Genomic DNA, 14376 nt, shown 5'->3' with positions numbered 1-14376 from the left:
AAATTCTTGTTAGGAGAAAAAAAAATGAAGTTTTTTGAAGGCATTGTATAAATGCATAATTTGTTGCTGATTGTAAAACGAGTAATTTATGTTATGCTTGATTATTAAAAAAAAGGTTACGATGATCTGGAATGCATTGTCTTAAAGGATGACAGAAACAACATTAATAATAACTTCTAAAAGAAAATGGGATAAAGAAGGGAGAAAAATTCACAGGACTATGGGGAAACAGTAGGGGAGTGGGGCTAATGAGGTAGTTCAAGCAAAACAAAAAAATCAATATAGGCATTAAGCGTTAAAGGATCTCCTTCAGACTATCATGAAACTGAGGTGCACCAGGCACATAGTGCACGCAGCCAATAATGTGTCCAAAGGCATCCACAGCCACAGCATCCTGAAATGGTTAATTGTACCAGAGAGGGAAGTAGACTAGAGATTCCAGCAAAGCACTCAAGAATAGTACGCATGTTCTAGTTTGATGACAAGGAACTCAAAAAGCCCATTTCCAAAGTGGAGTAAGGATGTCTGCCTTATACGTTGCAGAGGAACATTCTCACTAAAAGTGCCTAGTTCAGCAGGAAAAGCAGTCAATATTTCTGAGCACAAGTTAGTAAAGGTATTGCTCAATGTCAGAAAATTGCTGAGTTCACATAGTTTTGAAGAATACCCGCACCAATATGAAGGATACTTGCACATTGTTTACTGAACACTAAATAACCCTAATAGGAGTAAATACATTACAACAATTACCACTCCACCAAAGATCTGTATTCATCCAGCTCTACACCTTGTTATCTCAGTTGAGAAAAGTACCTGTCAAAACAGTGACCTGTTTTATCTCCCAGCTGTACACTCTTACAATAGGAAGATATTTTAATATTTGAGACTGACGTTCAGAGGAATGAATGTCCTTCATAAAATTGGGACTTTTGGAGAATTGTGATTGGGGGGTGATTCTCATTGCCTCTGTTATTAGTACAGTTATTTGGTATATCATCAGATATTACTTAAGTAATTATTTTTGTTAATGATTCAAATTTGGTTGCTGACATGTCCACTTTTGATACCTAGTCTTGCTAATTAAGCAACAGAAAAATAATAATGCATACTGCAATAGAGTGGCTTTTAGATATTTTGTGTAACATGAAAGTGTCTTTTCAGCTGTGTCAGCAATGTTTAATGATCCTTTTCAGTTCATGTTCTTTTTCTAATTAGTATCAACTACATTTAAGTTTTTTCAACCTCATCTTTAATGTTGAGTGCAATCCAACTTGAGTTTTCTAAGCTCTAAAGTGGGAAAACTCAATGGCTGGTCTTTGGGTAGATTTTCAGCAAGCTGTTCAAGAATGTTGATTTGTGTTGATTTTGTTTGATTTTAGTTCTTTCATCTATCATTTTAAGGAAGAGTCTTTCAAATTTGGGCTTACCTATTAAGTAATTTTTTTGAAATAATCATTTCTGTAAGTTGTCCTTGTTAATTATATTTAATATTCTGTCCTTACTTCTCTTTGTTGGGAACAGTAGCTTTGTACTACTGTGGTACCATTGCTTTGCAAGCCACCTGTACGTGACCTCAGGTAGACAAACATGAAGCTGGAAGAACATAACAAGCCAGGCAGTATCTGGAGGAAAGGAGATGTCAACTTGTCGGGGGTTATTCTTCTTCAGAATCTCACCCTTGGACTGTGACACTTTCCTGTTACACAGAGACTACACGTTTGGCGTTTGGTTTGACACTGATGAGGTGCAACCTGCTTCCTGCACAGTAGCTACAGAGACAAGGACAGCAACTGTATCTTTACAATCATGTGCAATATCATGGAATTAAGAAAATGGACTAAGGGATGTAACTCAAAGGAAATGATAACCTATGCATAGGGTCTATAGGCCACGGGTGACCTTACTTGACTTTAATTGTTAGTGCCTCTGTAGATTCAGGCTCCCATGTAATGTAGTCAGAGATATCAGCTGCCTTTTGGAGATCTCCATCCCTGAGGAGCCTTTGTTGCTTATAGTTTCAGGAAACCATAATCCTTAAATTCTTCATGTCCATACCAGCTTACCAACTATATTAATGATACGGAAAGATAGAATCATAGAGTCATACAGCATGGAAACAGACCCTTCAGTCCCACTTATCCATGCCAACCAGGGTTCCCAAACTAAACTAGTCCAACTTGCCTGTATTTGGCCCAATTCCCTCTAAACCTTTCCTATTCAAATACCTGTCCAAATATCTTTTGAATGTCATAACTGTACCTGCATCTACCACTTCTTCTGGCAGTTCATGCTACGTGCACTAAATTCTGTGTGGAAAAATTCATCCCTCAGGCACCTTTTTAAATCTTTCCCCTCTCTCCTTAAGTCTATGCCCTCTAGATTTGAACTCCCCTAACAGAGGGAAAAGACATTTGCAATTCACCTTACCTGTGTCCCTTATGATTTTATAAACTTCTATAAATGTCACCTCTCAATCTCTTATGTTCCCTGGGGAAAAAAGGCCCCAGGCTTTCCAGCCTCTCCTTTAATTCAAACATTCCAGTCTCAGCAACATCCATGTAAATCTATTCCGAACCCTTTTCAATTGAATAATACCCTTCCTCTGGAAGGATGACCAGAACTGTATGCAATACTCCAAGAGTGGCTTAACCAATGTCTGGTACAGCTGCAACATCATGTGCCAACTCCTAAACTCAATGCCCTGATCAATGAAGGCAAGTGTACCAAACAATTTCTTTACTATCCTTGCCAAAGATTTCTGCCCTCATTTGGTAATGGTGACATGACTATATTAAGCCTGTGATTTTTGTTATGTAGGAGGGTTTTCACTAGCTTGAGATGCAGTTGCTGTGTGAGCATTGCATGAACACAATGCAATGTATCCAGGAAGCTGCTGTGTCCTTTGGCGGAAAGAGCACCTGTGGTATTTGAAACCACTAGAGTGCCTTCAGCAGTTGGATGTTGAGAACCAGGAGATGCCTACTCGTGTGATGTGAGGGGAAAGGGGAGGAGGGGCATCCTAACATGCTTCTGGTGTCAGCAGTGACAGACCTACCTGCTGGAGAAGATCAGGGTGGCTCTATTTTGGCACCATTCACTTGAAAAGTGAAGCTTAGTAGGCTTTCCAACGAAAATCCTGCGCAAGCTGTACCTCCATATACGTGACCATCACTACCCCTAATCCTCCACCACCAAACCTCCTCCCCTTTAACATTTCCGGGCAACCACCACATCCATAGCCCCACTTCCCTCATTTAAGCTGCTCATTCTAATCTTCTGAATAAAACTGACCAGGGATAATAGGGAAACCCAACAGTGTATAGTTCTCATTGCAATGAATAGTGTCAAAAGAATATTTGCAACATAATTAGCACTCAAGTGAATCCTTTTACATAATTAAGGCGTTGTCCTTGTAAACATTCTATTGGTTCTGCCATTGGCTTTACCAGAGCACAGGGCAAGTTGCTCATTTCCATGGCAAGAGATGCCCCTGGGAAATTTGCTTTTAGATTTAGAGTCCATGAAGGCTCTAACAAGAACTGTGTCCCTAACCTCAGAGGGGCATTTGGTCATCTGCGCAGCAAGCAGTGTGCGCTGCTTTGTTGGAATCACAAGGAGGTGGAAGATACAGAAGCTAAAGTGAGATGAGCCCCCACTGTCATCGACACTTTCTCTATTGTCCTCATTGCCCACCTACATATCCCTGCTTTCCATGAATGCATTAGCTGCCAGTTGGCACTCCGCTGCCGTAATTTGGTTGACATTGTGCAAAATAGCAGCCAGAGAGCGCATGCTGTTGGTGAGGGTGTACGAACACTAAGTGATCTGCTGCAGCTGATCCTCCCTCAGGTTGGCCACTCTATCAGTGGACGCAGTCATACCTGTAGATGCCTGAGATATTAAAGCTGTCATGTTCCAGGCGGACTGCTCCATTCTCTGAAAGGGTGCACACTATTTCTGGGCATTAACATAGAGGCTAATACATTTTCTGCAGCTGCTGCATGAGCACCCGAGGTTCATCTTTTATGTCCTGCTGAGCAGAGCTTCAAGAGTCCTGCACCCTCTAACTGCTCTCTTAATTGCTGTCCTTATCTCCAAGGCAGGCTTCTGTTTACATAGAGTGTGCTGCTCACTGTGTGTGTCTCTCAGAGATTAGAACTGTTGTGTATCTCTGAACTCATGGAGAACATGCCGGAATCATGTAACAATGCAACTTCAGAGAATTTGTCTTCATCTGAGAATTCCTCAAGTTCATACCTCACCCTGTTTCTCAGATCTAGCAATGTTGCTGAGAGGTGAATGATGTGCATTACTGTTGACCGTATTTGACATTAGGCTCTAAGTTAGCACAGGGCAGAACATGACACTTCATACATTGGGTGCATTAATTCACCTGGAGAGCAACTGGCAATGTTATATGTAATGCTCAAGTATTTGGACCAGCTCTGTCCTTCCATCATTTGTGGCCTGTAACTCTGGCAGTTTATAAGTATTCTTCTCTTTCAGAGTCCAACACCTATTCTTGGGTCCTTCAGTGATGAAAAGCAGAGTTAGGAATCAGATAGATGAGGGGTGTGTGAACATTTGAGGAGGATGACTGTGAACCATGGATATAAAAGGGTCAGGGGGTGAATGTGAACATTGTCTGTTGAACTGGAGATCTAAGGAGGAAGTTGGAGAGGAAGGAAAGCATGTGACGCAAGGTTTTTTGTCTGAGGAGGAAGGCAACAAAGTTGAGAGAGTGAAAAAAGAAAAGAACTGAGGATGCTGTAAATCAGTAACAAAAACAGAAGATGCTGGAAAAGCTCAGCAGGGCTTGCCGTATCTGTGAAGCAAAATATCAGAGATAAGGTTTCCGGCCTAGTGACCCTTCCTCAGAACTTAGAGGAACTCAGAACAGTTCCGAGGAAGTGTAACTGGACCCTAAATGTTAACTCTGATGTTTTCTTCTTTACAGACGCTGCTTGACTTTTCTAGCAACTTCTGTTTTTGAAAGTTCAGAGAGTGATGACTGCCTGCTGACAATTACAGGACAGTCAGTGTCATGAACAGTAAATCTTTTCCAGTGCTTGGTGCAGGTCCTCGGTAGCATTTTGTTTTTAGCTGCTAACAGTCTCTGGCTTTTTCAGCCATGTTTGCTCGGTGAGGCTGGTGAACCTCCTTCTGACACCCACAGGGAATAGATTTCCCTCATTGCATTGTCCATTCAGTCTGTGGTTTAAGATCCATGTCTTCCTTCCATTATTTAAATCTTTAGATTGTAAATCAATCACAAATCCTCTAATATTAAAGTAGCTCATGGCCATAGGTAGCAAGATCCAAACAACAACCAGACTTGGACTGAAAACTGAAAAGTAATGTCTGTTCTATACAAGTGCCAGTCAATGACCATCTCAAGGGAGAGTGAATCCGGCCATGCTTCTTGATATTTAATGGCATTGTTGTCACTGAATCTCTCCTCTATCAGCATTTTGGAGTGACCACTGACAAGAAGTTGAACTAGACCAACCTTATATTGTGGAAATGAGAAGATCAGAGGTTAAGAATCCCACAGCGAGTAACTCACCTCCTGACTCCACCGAAGCCTGTCCACTAGGCATAAGGCACAAGACTGGAGTCTGATGAAGGGTCTAGGCCTGAAACATCAGCTTTTGTGCTCCTGAGATGCTGCTTGGCCTGCTGTGTTCATCCAGCTCCACACTTTGTTATCTCGGATTCTCCAGCATTTGTCGTTCCCATTATCTGTGATGGGATACTCTCCATTTGTCTGGATCAGCTCAGCTTCAACAAGCACAAGGTGATTACCACCACGTCAATTTGACTGGGACTTTATCTGTCACCTTCAGCATTCACTCTATCAGTGACACACAAGAGCAGCATCAGGGAGATGCTCAGCAACAACTTACTAAGGCTGTTTAGACAGCACACTCCAAAATCATAATCTCTACAACCTAGTAGAACAAGGGCAGCAGACACATGCAAACACCATCACTTACAATTTCATTCCAAGTCATGTACCATGCTGACTTGGAACTATATTGTCACTTCTTTGGTGTCTCTGAGGCAAAATTATAGAATTCCCTCTCCAGAAGGACAATGGGTGTCCCGCCATTAAGTAGTTCAAGTACAGTGGTTCAAGATGGCAGATCACCATCAACCTAAGGGCAATTAAAGATGGACAATAAATGTTTGCCCATCCAGAAACTTTCCCCACCCCCTCTACATCTTGTGAATGCTTACAAGAAAAAGCTTGCTGTCACTGTAAGGCCTGCTAGAATCCCCTTGATTGGGTTAGCTGCATTATCCACTTATCCCCAGAGCAGCCTGAGAACCTAGAGGGTGGATATAATTACTTTCCCCGCACACAAAATAATGAATCAGAATTCTGAAGCCAACTTGTCCCACTGATTGGGCAGGGAGTAATTTCACAAGATTTTCTCCAAACTGAGATAGCTGTTTATCAATGGATCAAACCAAACTGTTGAAACTTATATGACTTGCAGCCAGGAGGATATGGCATTAAAGGCTGACCGACAAATTACATTATAAGTAATTATTGGCTTCGATATAGCAGTAGATGCCAAAGCCCCTTCATCAGGTACATATGCAGGTAATAGACACAGCAATGTCAGACTCAGACCCAATGGCATGGCATAGACAGTCAGTCATGAGATTGTGTCAGTTCGTTGCAGAGCCAAATAAAGAGGCCTGCAGGTTGTGGGGCCATCAGGGATTAGCATCTCTTCACTGATACTCAATCAAAACCCTGGAAACTCTCTTCCTAGCAGCACTGTTGGTATGCCTAATCCATGAAGACTGGGGCAGTTTCAAAGGACAGTTTATCACCATTTTCACAAGGAAATTAGGGATAGACAATAAATGCAGGACTTGCGGCGATGTCCACATGTCCTCCGAAAGAATCTTAAAAATCCTTTGCTGGAGTAGTGATGACTGTACTTGTAGCCTTTTTATCCCCACAGCCCATGGGAAATGGAATCTGCTGCTTTGTTGCCTACATGGCCTGCGGGTGTCACATGGTAGGTGATGGGGTGATCAAGTCATTCTAATTGCAATGGCTGTTGCAAAATATTCACTAAAATAGAGCATTTATTTGACCAGTTGGCTGCCACACCTCCGTGGGCTGGCAAACCAATCTGATTCCTTGTTCAGTACCAGGAACGTCCCCAAGAGACAGGACTGCATCACAAGATCATCCCAACATTTGTCCATCATTTGCCCCTCCACCTCTCCCCTACACCGCATCCAACTCTGTGGGAAAGTTCAGCCCTTTGTCACAGCGTGTTTTTTTGTTAAACTGTACTTTAACTGTTGAATATTTGAAAGTGACTCATGTTTCCACAGCCATTCAGTGGAGAAATTACGAAATAAAGGTTATTCACTCCACCAAAATAGACGGACATCATAAGAATATATTAAGCAATCACAAGCTAATATTTGTACATTAGAAATGTCAATTCCCATATCACTTCAACTGTAAAAGAAAATGTTTTACCTTGGGTTTCAAGACTTTCACATAGTTCAGTTTTGGCTTCTCCATTGGGACGGAGATTTCCTTTCTGGGTAAACTTGTTGGACATTGTGGCCGCTGTCACTACAGCTTTAAGGCTGCGCTTACGTCTCTGCACATTCTGTTCTGGGTGGAACAGGATGACATAAACCTTGGGCATATACAGCATGCCAAGCGACACAGAAGCACTCAGATTTATGGAAATAGTCAGAGTGGTGGTTTGAATATACATCTGGAAAATAGAATGAACAAAAAATATACATTCTTCAGTAAACACTCTCCAATTGTATAAATGTATATTTTGCCTTGCATTTGATGGCAGTAATGAATACATCTCTTTGGGTCATACATGAATATTTGACTAATCCTACATTATGATACTTCAAAAGTACTTAATTGACCATAAAGCACTTTTACACATCCTAATGCTATGAGGTGCTGTTTAAATGCAAGCTGTACGTTCTGGAAATCAAAACATTTGTTACTTTTCTATAATCCAATTGTTCCAGAGGATCTCTATTTTCGTGTGACTTTGATCAGCTGTGCCCCTCTCTATAATGTCAGTCTATGTAGTTAGCGAGGTTTTACCTTTCTGAGCATTTCAGTATTTTATTATGTTGCACTAAACAGGTTGGTTGTGAACTTATAAACTCGATCTCAATTAAGGTTGACAGTTTCAACCATCAGCAATTGTGAACCTGAATCTGTGATCACTTGTTTACGAATAGTACATCATTAGGAGCGGACTACCAGGTAGGACTTACACTTCCTCAGTTCATTTAGTCTTGGATCATCTTGTACTAAAACATAAGAGAAAGATCACATTGAATAATTTCATTCATTGAAATGAATAGCTGTCATTTTAACTGCAGAGTTAAAGTGAACTGGGCACATTCAGTTAAAGGGGTGTGTCGATAGAGATGCAGATAGATATTTTAGGGGGTATTTTGGAACACACAACTCTCACAGCTTTCTCATTTCCAAAGAGAAAGCAAAACTCCAAGGGTTTGACCCATGGTCTGTGATTAATTATACTGATTAAAAGTATTATCAAACTTAAATAAAAATCACATAATTGTGCAAAGACAGGTGGAAGGTCAGAAGACTGTTTAGAATATAAAGAAGTGCAAAAAATGATGAAAGAGAAACGGTGTCTAGAGTATACCTCCTCTCACCCACCTTCCTGCAAAAAAGGCCATCCTATATTCCCAATTCCTTCGCCTCCACTGCGTCTGCTCCCGAGATGAGGCATTCCACTCCTGGTCATCCCAGATGTCCTCGTTTTTCAAGGACTGCAACTTCCCCTCCACAGTAGTCGAAAACAACCTCGACCGCATCGTTCGCATTTCCCGCAACTCATTCCTCACACCCCCTCCCCGCAAATAACAACCCAAACAGAATTCCCCTCATCCTCACGTACCACCCCACCAACCTTTGGATCCAACGCATCATCCTCTGACACTTCCGCCATCCGCAATCCGACCCCACTACCAAAGACATTTTTTTCCCTCCCCACCCTTGTCTGCTTTCTGGAGGGACCACTCTCTCTGTGACTCCCTTGTCCGCTCCACGCTCCCCAACATCCCTGGCACTTCTCTCTGCAACCACAGGAAGTGCTACACCTGCCCCTACACCTCCCCTCTCACCCCATCCCAGGTCCTAAGTAGACCTTCCACATCAAGCAGATGTTCACCTGCACACCTGCTAATGTGGTATAACTGCTCCTGTTGTGGCTTCCTCTAAATCAGGGAAACCAAATCCAGGCTTGGGGGCTGCTTTGTCGAACATCTATGATCAGTTCACAACAAACAACCGCACCTCCCACTCGCGAACCATTTCAACTCTTCCTCCCACACCTTGAACGACATGTCCATCCTGGGTCTCCTGCAGTGCCACAATGATGCCATCTAAAGGTTGCAGGAACAGCATCTCATATTCCGCTTGGGAACCCTGCAGCCCAACGGTACCAATGTGGGCTTCGCACCTTCAAAATCTCCCCTCCCCTGACCACATCTCAAAACCAGCCCAGCTCGTACTTACCTCCCTAACCTGTCCTCCCAACTATTCCACTCCTCCCACCTCAAGACCCACCCCCATTTCCTCCCTACTAACTTCATGCAGCCTCCTTGACCTGTCCGACCTCCCTGGACTGACCTATCCCCTCCCTAACGCACCTTTACTGGCTCCAACCCTGCCTCTTTGACCTGTCTGTCTCCTCTCCACCTATCTTATCCTCTATCCATCTTCTATCCGCATCCCCCTCTCTCCCCATTTATTTCAGAACTCCCTTCCCCTCCCCCATTTCTGAAGAAGGGTCTAGACCAGAAACGTCAGCTCTCCTGCTCTTAAGATGCTGCTTGGCCTGCTGTCTTCATTCCAGCTCTACACCCTGTGTTCTCTTAAAGAGAAGCAGTATTCTTTTTTCACAATACAATAGATAGCTAGCCAGGAACATAAAAGCAAATAGTAACATGTTTCATAATTTTTAAAAAAAGCTTCAACAAAGTGAGCATTGATCCCAGAGGAAGTGCATCTAAAGAATTAGAAGAAGGATGCGACAGATGACTCACACAACTATTTTGCACCAGCCTTCACTATAGAGGATAAAAGTAACATCTCAGAAGTAACAAAAAAATAAAAAAACAGAGAGAAAGAGAGAGAGAGGAACTCAAGGATACCTGCCGTCAAATGATAATATATTATGAAGCTTGGTTATACATTTTATGTTTTAGTTCTAACTTTTGTAACTCCAGTTTAATTATTTTTTTACCTTGACATTTTTACATTTTTCTGTTTCCCTAGTTTTTGGGTGAAACTCCCTACTTAAGTGATTAAGTAATTTTATCTAATTGTCTCATAGTGCTTGATGATAGGATCAACATCAAAGGTCAACATTTAAACATTACAAACCCAACAACAGTCTTCATTTGCTTTGAAATGAACTTACGAAGTAACAACCGAATTTCCTCCAATCAAATACTTCGTTTCCCTGTAAGAAACTATCTTGAACTCCAATCCCAGGTTTGGTGAAGTGGGATGAACCAATTCCCTGGTTTTTAACTTTTGGAGATGCAACATTTTTTTTTAGCATGTTGCTCTTTCTCACTTAACAAAGATAATGCTAATCAAATTCAAAGAGCCAAATACAAGGTTTTCTTGAGGGGGGATGATTTTCTTTTTTACTTAACACACTAAAAAAGTAGTGTAACACCAAAAATACACATAAAAACACAGGTGTGAAGATTACAAAGGGGAGAGCATCAAACACAAAAATAAGATCAGGAATTGGCAGTTTAAAATATCTTTACTGTCAGAGTCACAGAGTCATACAGCATGAAAACAGACCCTTTGGTCCAAACAGTCCACGCCACACATAATCTGAAACTAAACTAGTCCTGCCTGCCTACTCATGGCCCATATCCCTTCAAATCTTTCCTATTCATGCTTCTATCCAAATGACTTTTACAAGTTTTAATTGTGTCTGCATACACAATTTCCTCAGGAAGTTTAAGACACACACAAATCACGCACTGTCCAACAAAAAATGCCTATCATGTCTTTTTTAAATCTGTTTCCTCTCACCTGAAAATGTGCCCCAGTTTTAAAATCCCCCATCCTAGGGAAAAGACACCTACCATTAACTCAATCTACACCCCTCGTGATTTTATAAAGTCGTCTTTCAACCTCTAATCCTCCAGTTTAAAAAACGTCCCAGCCTTTCTTTATAAGTGAAACCTTCCATTACTGGCAACATCCTGGTAAATCTCTTCCAAACCCTCTCCAGCTTGCTGATATCCTTCTTATAACTGGGCGACCAGAATTGGACACAGTATTCCAGAAGAGGCTTCACTAATGTTCCGTACGACCTCACCATGGCTTTCCAACTCCTGAATTTAAAGGACTGAACAATGAAGGCAAATGTGCCAAACAACTTTTTAACCACCTTGTTTCTATGTGATGTAAACTTCAAAGAACAATGTACCTGCACCCTTAGTTCCTCTGTTCTACAATAATACCAAGGCTCTATAATTAACTGTATAAGCTGTACCCTTGTTTGTTGTACCAAAATGCAATATCTCACATTTATCTAAATTGAACTCCAACTGCTATTTTTGAACCCATTGACCAATTTGATCAAGATCCCTTTGTAATGTTAGAAAACCTTCTTCAATGTCTACTATGCCACCAATCTTGGTGTTATCTGCAAACTTACTAACGATGCCACTATATTCTCATCCAAATTATTACCATTAATGACAAACAAGAGGACGCAAAACCGATCCCTGTGAAACACTGCTAATCACAGGCCTCTAGTCAGAAAAAAACCCTCTACTACCACTAACTGACTCCTGCTATTAAGCCAATTTTGAATCCAATTGTCAAGCTCACTCTGAATCCCATGTGACCCAACTTTACTAATTCGTCTACTATGTGCAACCTTGTCAAAGGTTTTATTAAAATCCAACTAAACAATGTCGACTGCACTGCCATCATCGATATTTTTGGTAACTTCCTCAAAAAAAACTCAATCAAGTTTGTGAGACATGGATTTCCTCACACAAAGCCATGCTGACTATTCCTAATCAATTTTTTGCTTCTCTAAGTGTCTATAAATCCTATCTTTTGTAATCACCTCCAACAATTCACCCACAACTGAAGTCAGACCCACAAGTCTATAGTTCGCCGACTTTTCCTTATAACCTTTCTGAAACAAAAATATAATATTAGGCACCCTCCAGTCACCAGGCACCTCATCCACAGTTACAGATGATGCAAATATTTCCACAAGAGATCTCACAATTTCTTCCCTTACTTACAACAGTATTCTGGGATACATTAGATCAGGTCCTGGAAATTTATCCACCTTTATATTCTTTAAAGCCTCCTGAACTTCCATTTCTGTAATGTGAACTGTTTGTAAAACAAAGTTAATTTCTCTACATTCCCTATACTCCATTTCTTTCTCCACAGTAAAAAACTGATTAGAGATATTAATTTAGAATCTCTCTCAACTCCTGGGGTTCAACACAAAGATGACTTCCTTGAAGTTTAAGAGGCCCTACCCTTTCTCTAGTTACGCTCTTGCTCTTAACATTTTTGCAGAATTTCTTTGGATATCCTTAACCTTAACTGCTAATGTTATCTCATATCCCCCTTTGCGTTCTTGATTTCTTTCTTAAGAATGCCCCTGCATTCTTTGTATTGATTAAGAAATTGAATTGAACCACAATGCCTGTATTTTATACTTGACTAAAACTTCGGTCTCTTTATTCATCCATTTTTCCTTAACCTTACCAGTCTTACCCTTCACTCTAACAGGAACATAATGCCTCTGAACTAGCCATCACACTCTTGAACACCTTCCACTTGGCAGATGCACTTTTACTTGTGAACATTCTACTCCAATCAACTTTGAAAGTTCTTGTCTTGTACCATTAAAATTTGCCTTACTCTAATTAACAACTTTGACTTTGACTTTTATGGAAGGCTTATTCTTTTCCATAACCATTTTGAAACTAATGGCATTATGAGTGCTAGACCCAAAGGGTTCCCCAATTATTACTTCAGTTACCTGCTCTGTTTTATTGCCCTAAAGGTCTAGTTTTGCTCCTTTTCTGGTAAGAGGACCCACATATTGATAAAGAAAATTTTTTTGAACACATTTGGCAAATTCTTCACCATCCAAATCTTTAGCACTAAGTAGCTCCAGTCAATGTTTGGAAAATTAAAATCTCCCATTATCACAATCTTATTATGCTTACATATATCTGAGATCTCTGCACATGTTTGTTTCTCAACTTCCTTCTTGATAATTGGGGAGCCTATAGTCCTTGAGGTGTTAACTTTTAACCTAAGACCATGGTTGATAAAACTTCTAGAAAGGTTTAAATCAAACAAGTGATACAGATCTGAGTGATTTCTTTCAGTAATTTTGATATGATAATTTTAGTGTAGACTGAATCTTGGAGTTGTTAATTAGTTGACTGGTTTTTCATGCAAGTGATTCATCTTCCTTCTCAATGACTTGGTCAGTGCTGTATCGCCTCCTTTGAAGCTCTGTTGTTCTGTCCCATTCTGAGAGCACGAACATTTGTCCCATTCATCCAATACTCTTTTGCCACAATCCTGCATTTTATCTCAATTTTCTGCTCCATTTCCTTTTGAATATCTTGAATATCTTCCATGGTCCTTTCAGACAGTGTTTTACAGAAATTTGGCATTTTATTCATCCATCCGATTTTTATGTAGATTATTCATCCCCAGACAACATAAAATATTCATGATGTAAACATTAAAAATAGAATTGGATTTACCTGAATTGTTTAAATGTATACCTACAGGACTTCATTCGACAAATAGACATCTCAGTGATGAATTCTGGTCACATTTTTGCAATGCTCTGTTGGCATGACATACAGAAAATATATAGTTGCAGCTTCTTGCATGGAATATCTAGTTGATTGGCTGCTTACAGAACATAGTCATCTGTTTACACATCATGAATATTTCATCACTAGTATACATACTGTCAGTTTAAAAATTTAAAAACTGATTTTATTTTCATAATACTTTAGGGAACCCTGCAATAAGTGTTCAGCAAAATCTTATTTACTGTAACATTGAGCTAAAATTAGCCTAAAATCACCTGAGGGAGTTTTGTGGATATTCTCACTCTGCGAACTATAGCAAGTTTTCTCAAATAGGTCTCTGCTGCTCACCTCCCTAAGTATACACCATGCTTCCATGATGCCACTTGGGAATTATTTCACACTTATTAGTGCTGAAACCTGTGGCATTCACATCATGGGTATTACATTCAAACACCCGCTATGCACTTCATTAAATGC

General features: G+C 40.6%; 1 protein-coding gene across 4 annotated transcripts in view; it reads right to left on the bottom strand.

The window, feature by feature from the left end:
* LOC125462997 (metabotropic glutamate receptor 4-like) overlaps window positions 1-14376 on the bottom strand; it is a 1119827-nt gene that overhangs the window by 47105 nt on the left and 1058346 nt on the right. For 3 of the 4 annotated variants that reach the window (XM_048553588.2, XM_048553586.2, XM_048553587.2), the window contains exon 10: window positions 7514-7760. The exons of the other annotated variant lie outside the window; for it this stretch is intronic. In XM_048553588.2, coding sequence (XP_048409545.1) covers window positions 7514-7760 — 247 coding nt within the window. The remainder of the gene's footprint in view (window positions 1-7513; window positions 7761-14376) is intronic. 4 annotated transcript variants of the gene reach the window in all.

The sequence above is a fragment of the Stegostoma tigrinum genome, chromosome 21, assembly GCF_030684315.1.
Source record: "Stegostoma tigrinum isolate sSteTig4 chromosome 21, sSteTig4.hap1, whole genome shotgun sequence".
Taxonomy (NCBI): domain Eukaryota; kingdom Metazoa; phylum Chordata; class Chondrichthyes; order Orectolobiformes; family Stegostomatidae; genus Stegostoma; species Stegostoma tigrinum.
This window is presented reverse-complemented; position numbering and strand designations above follow the sequence as displayed.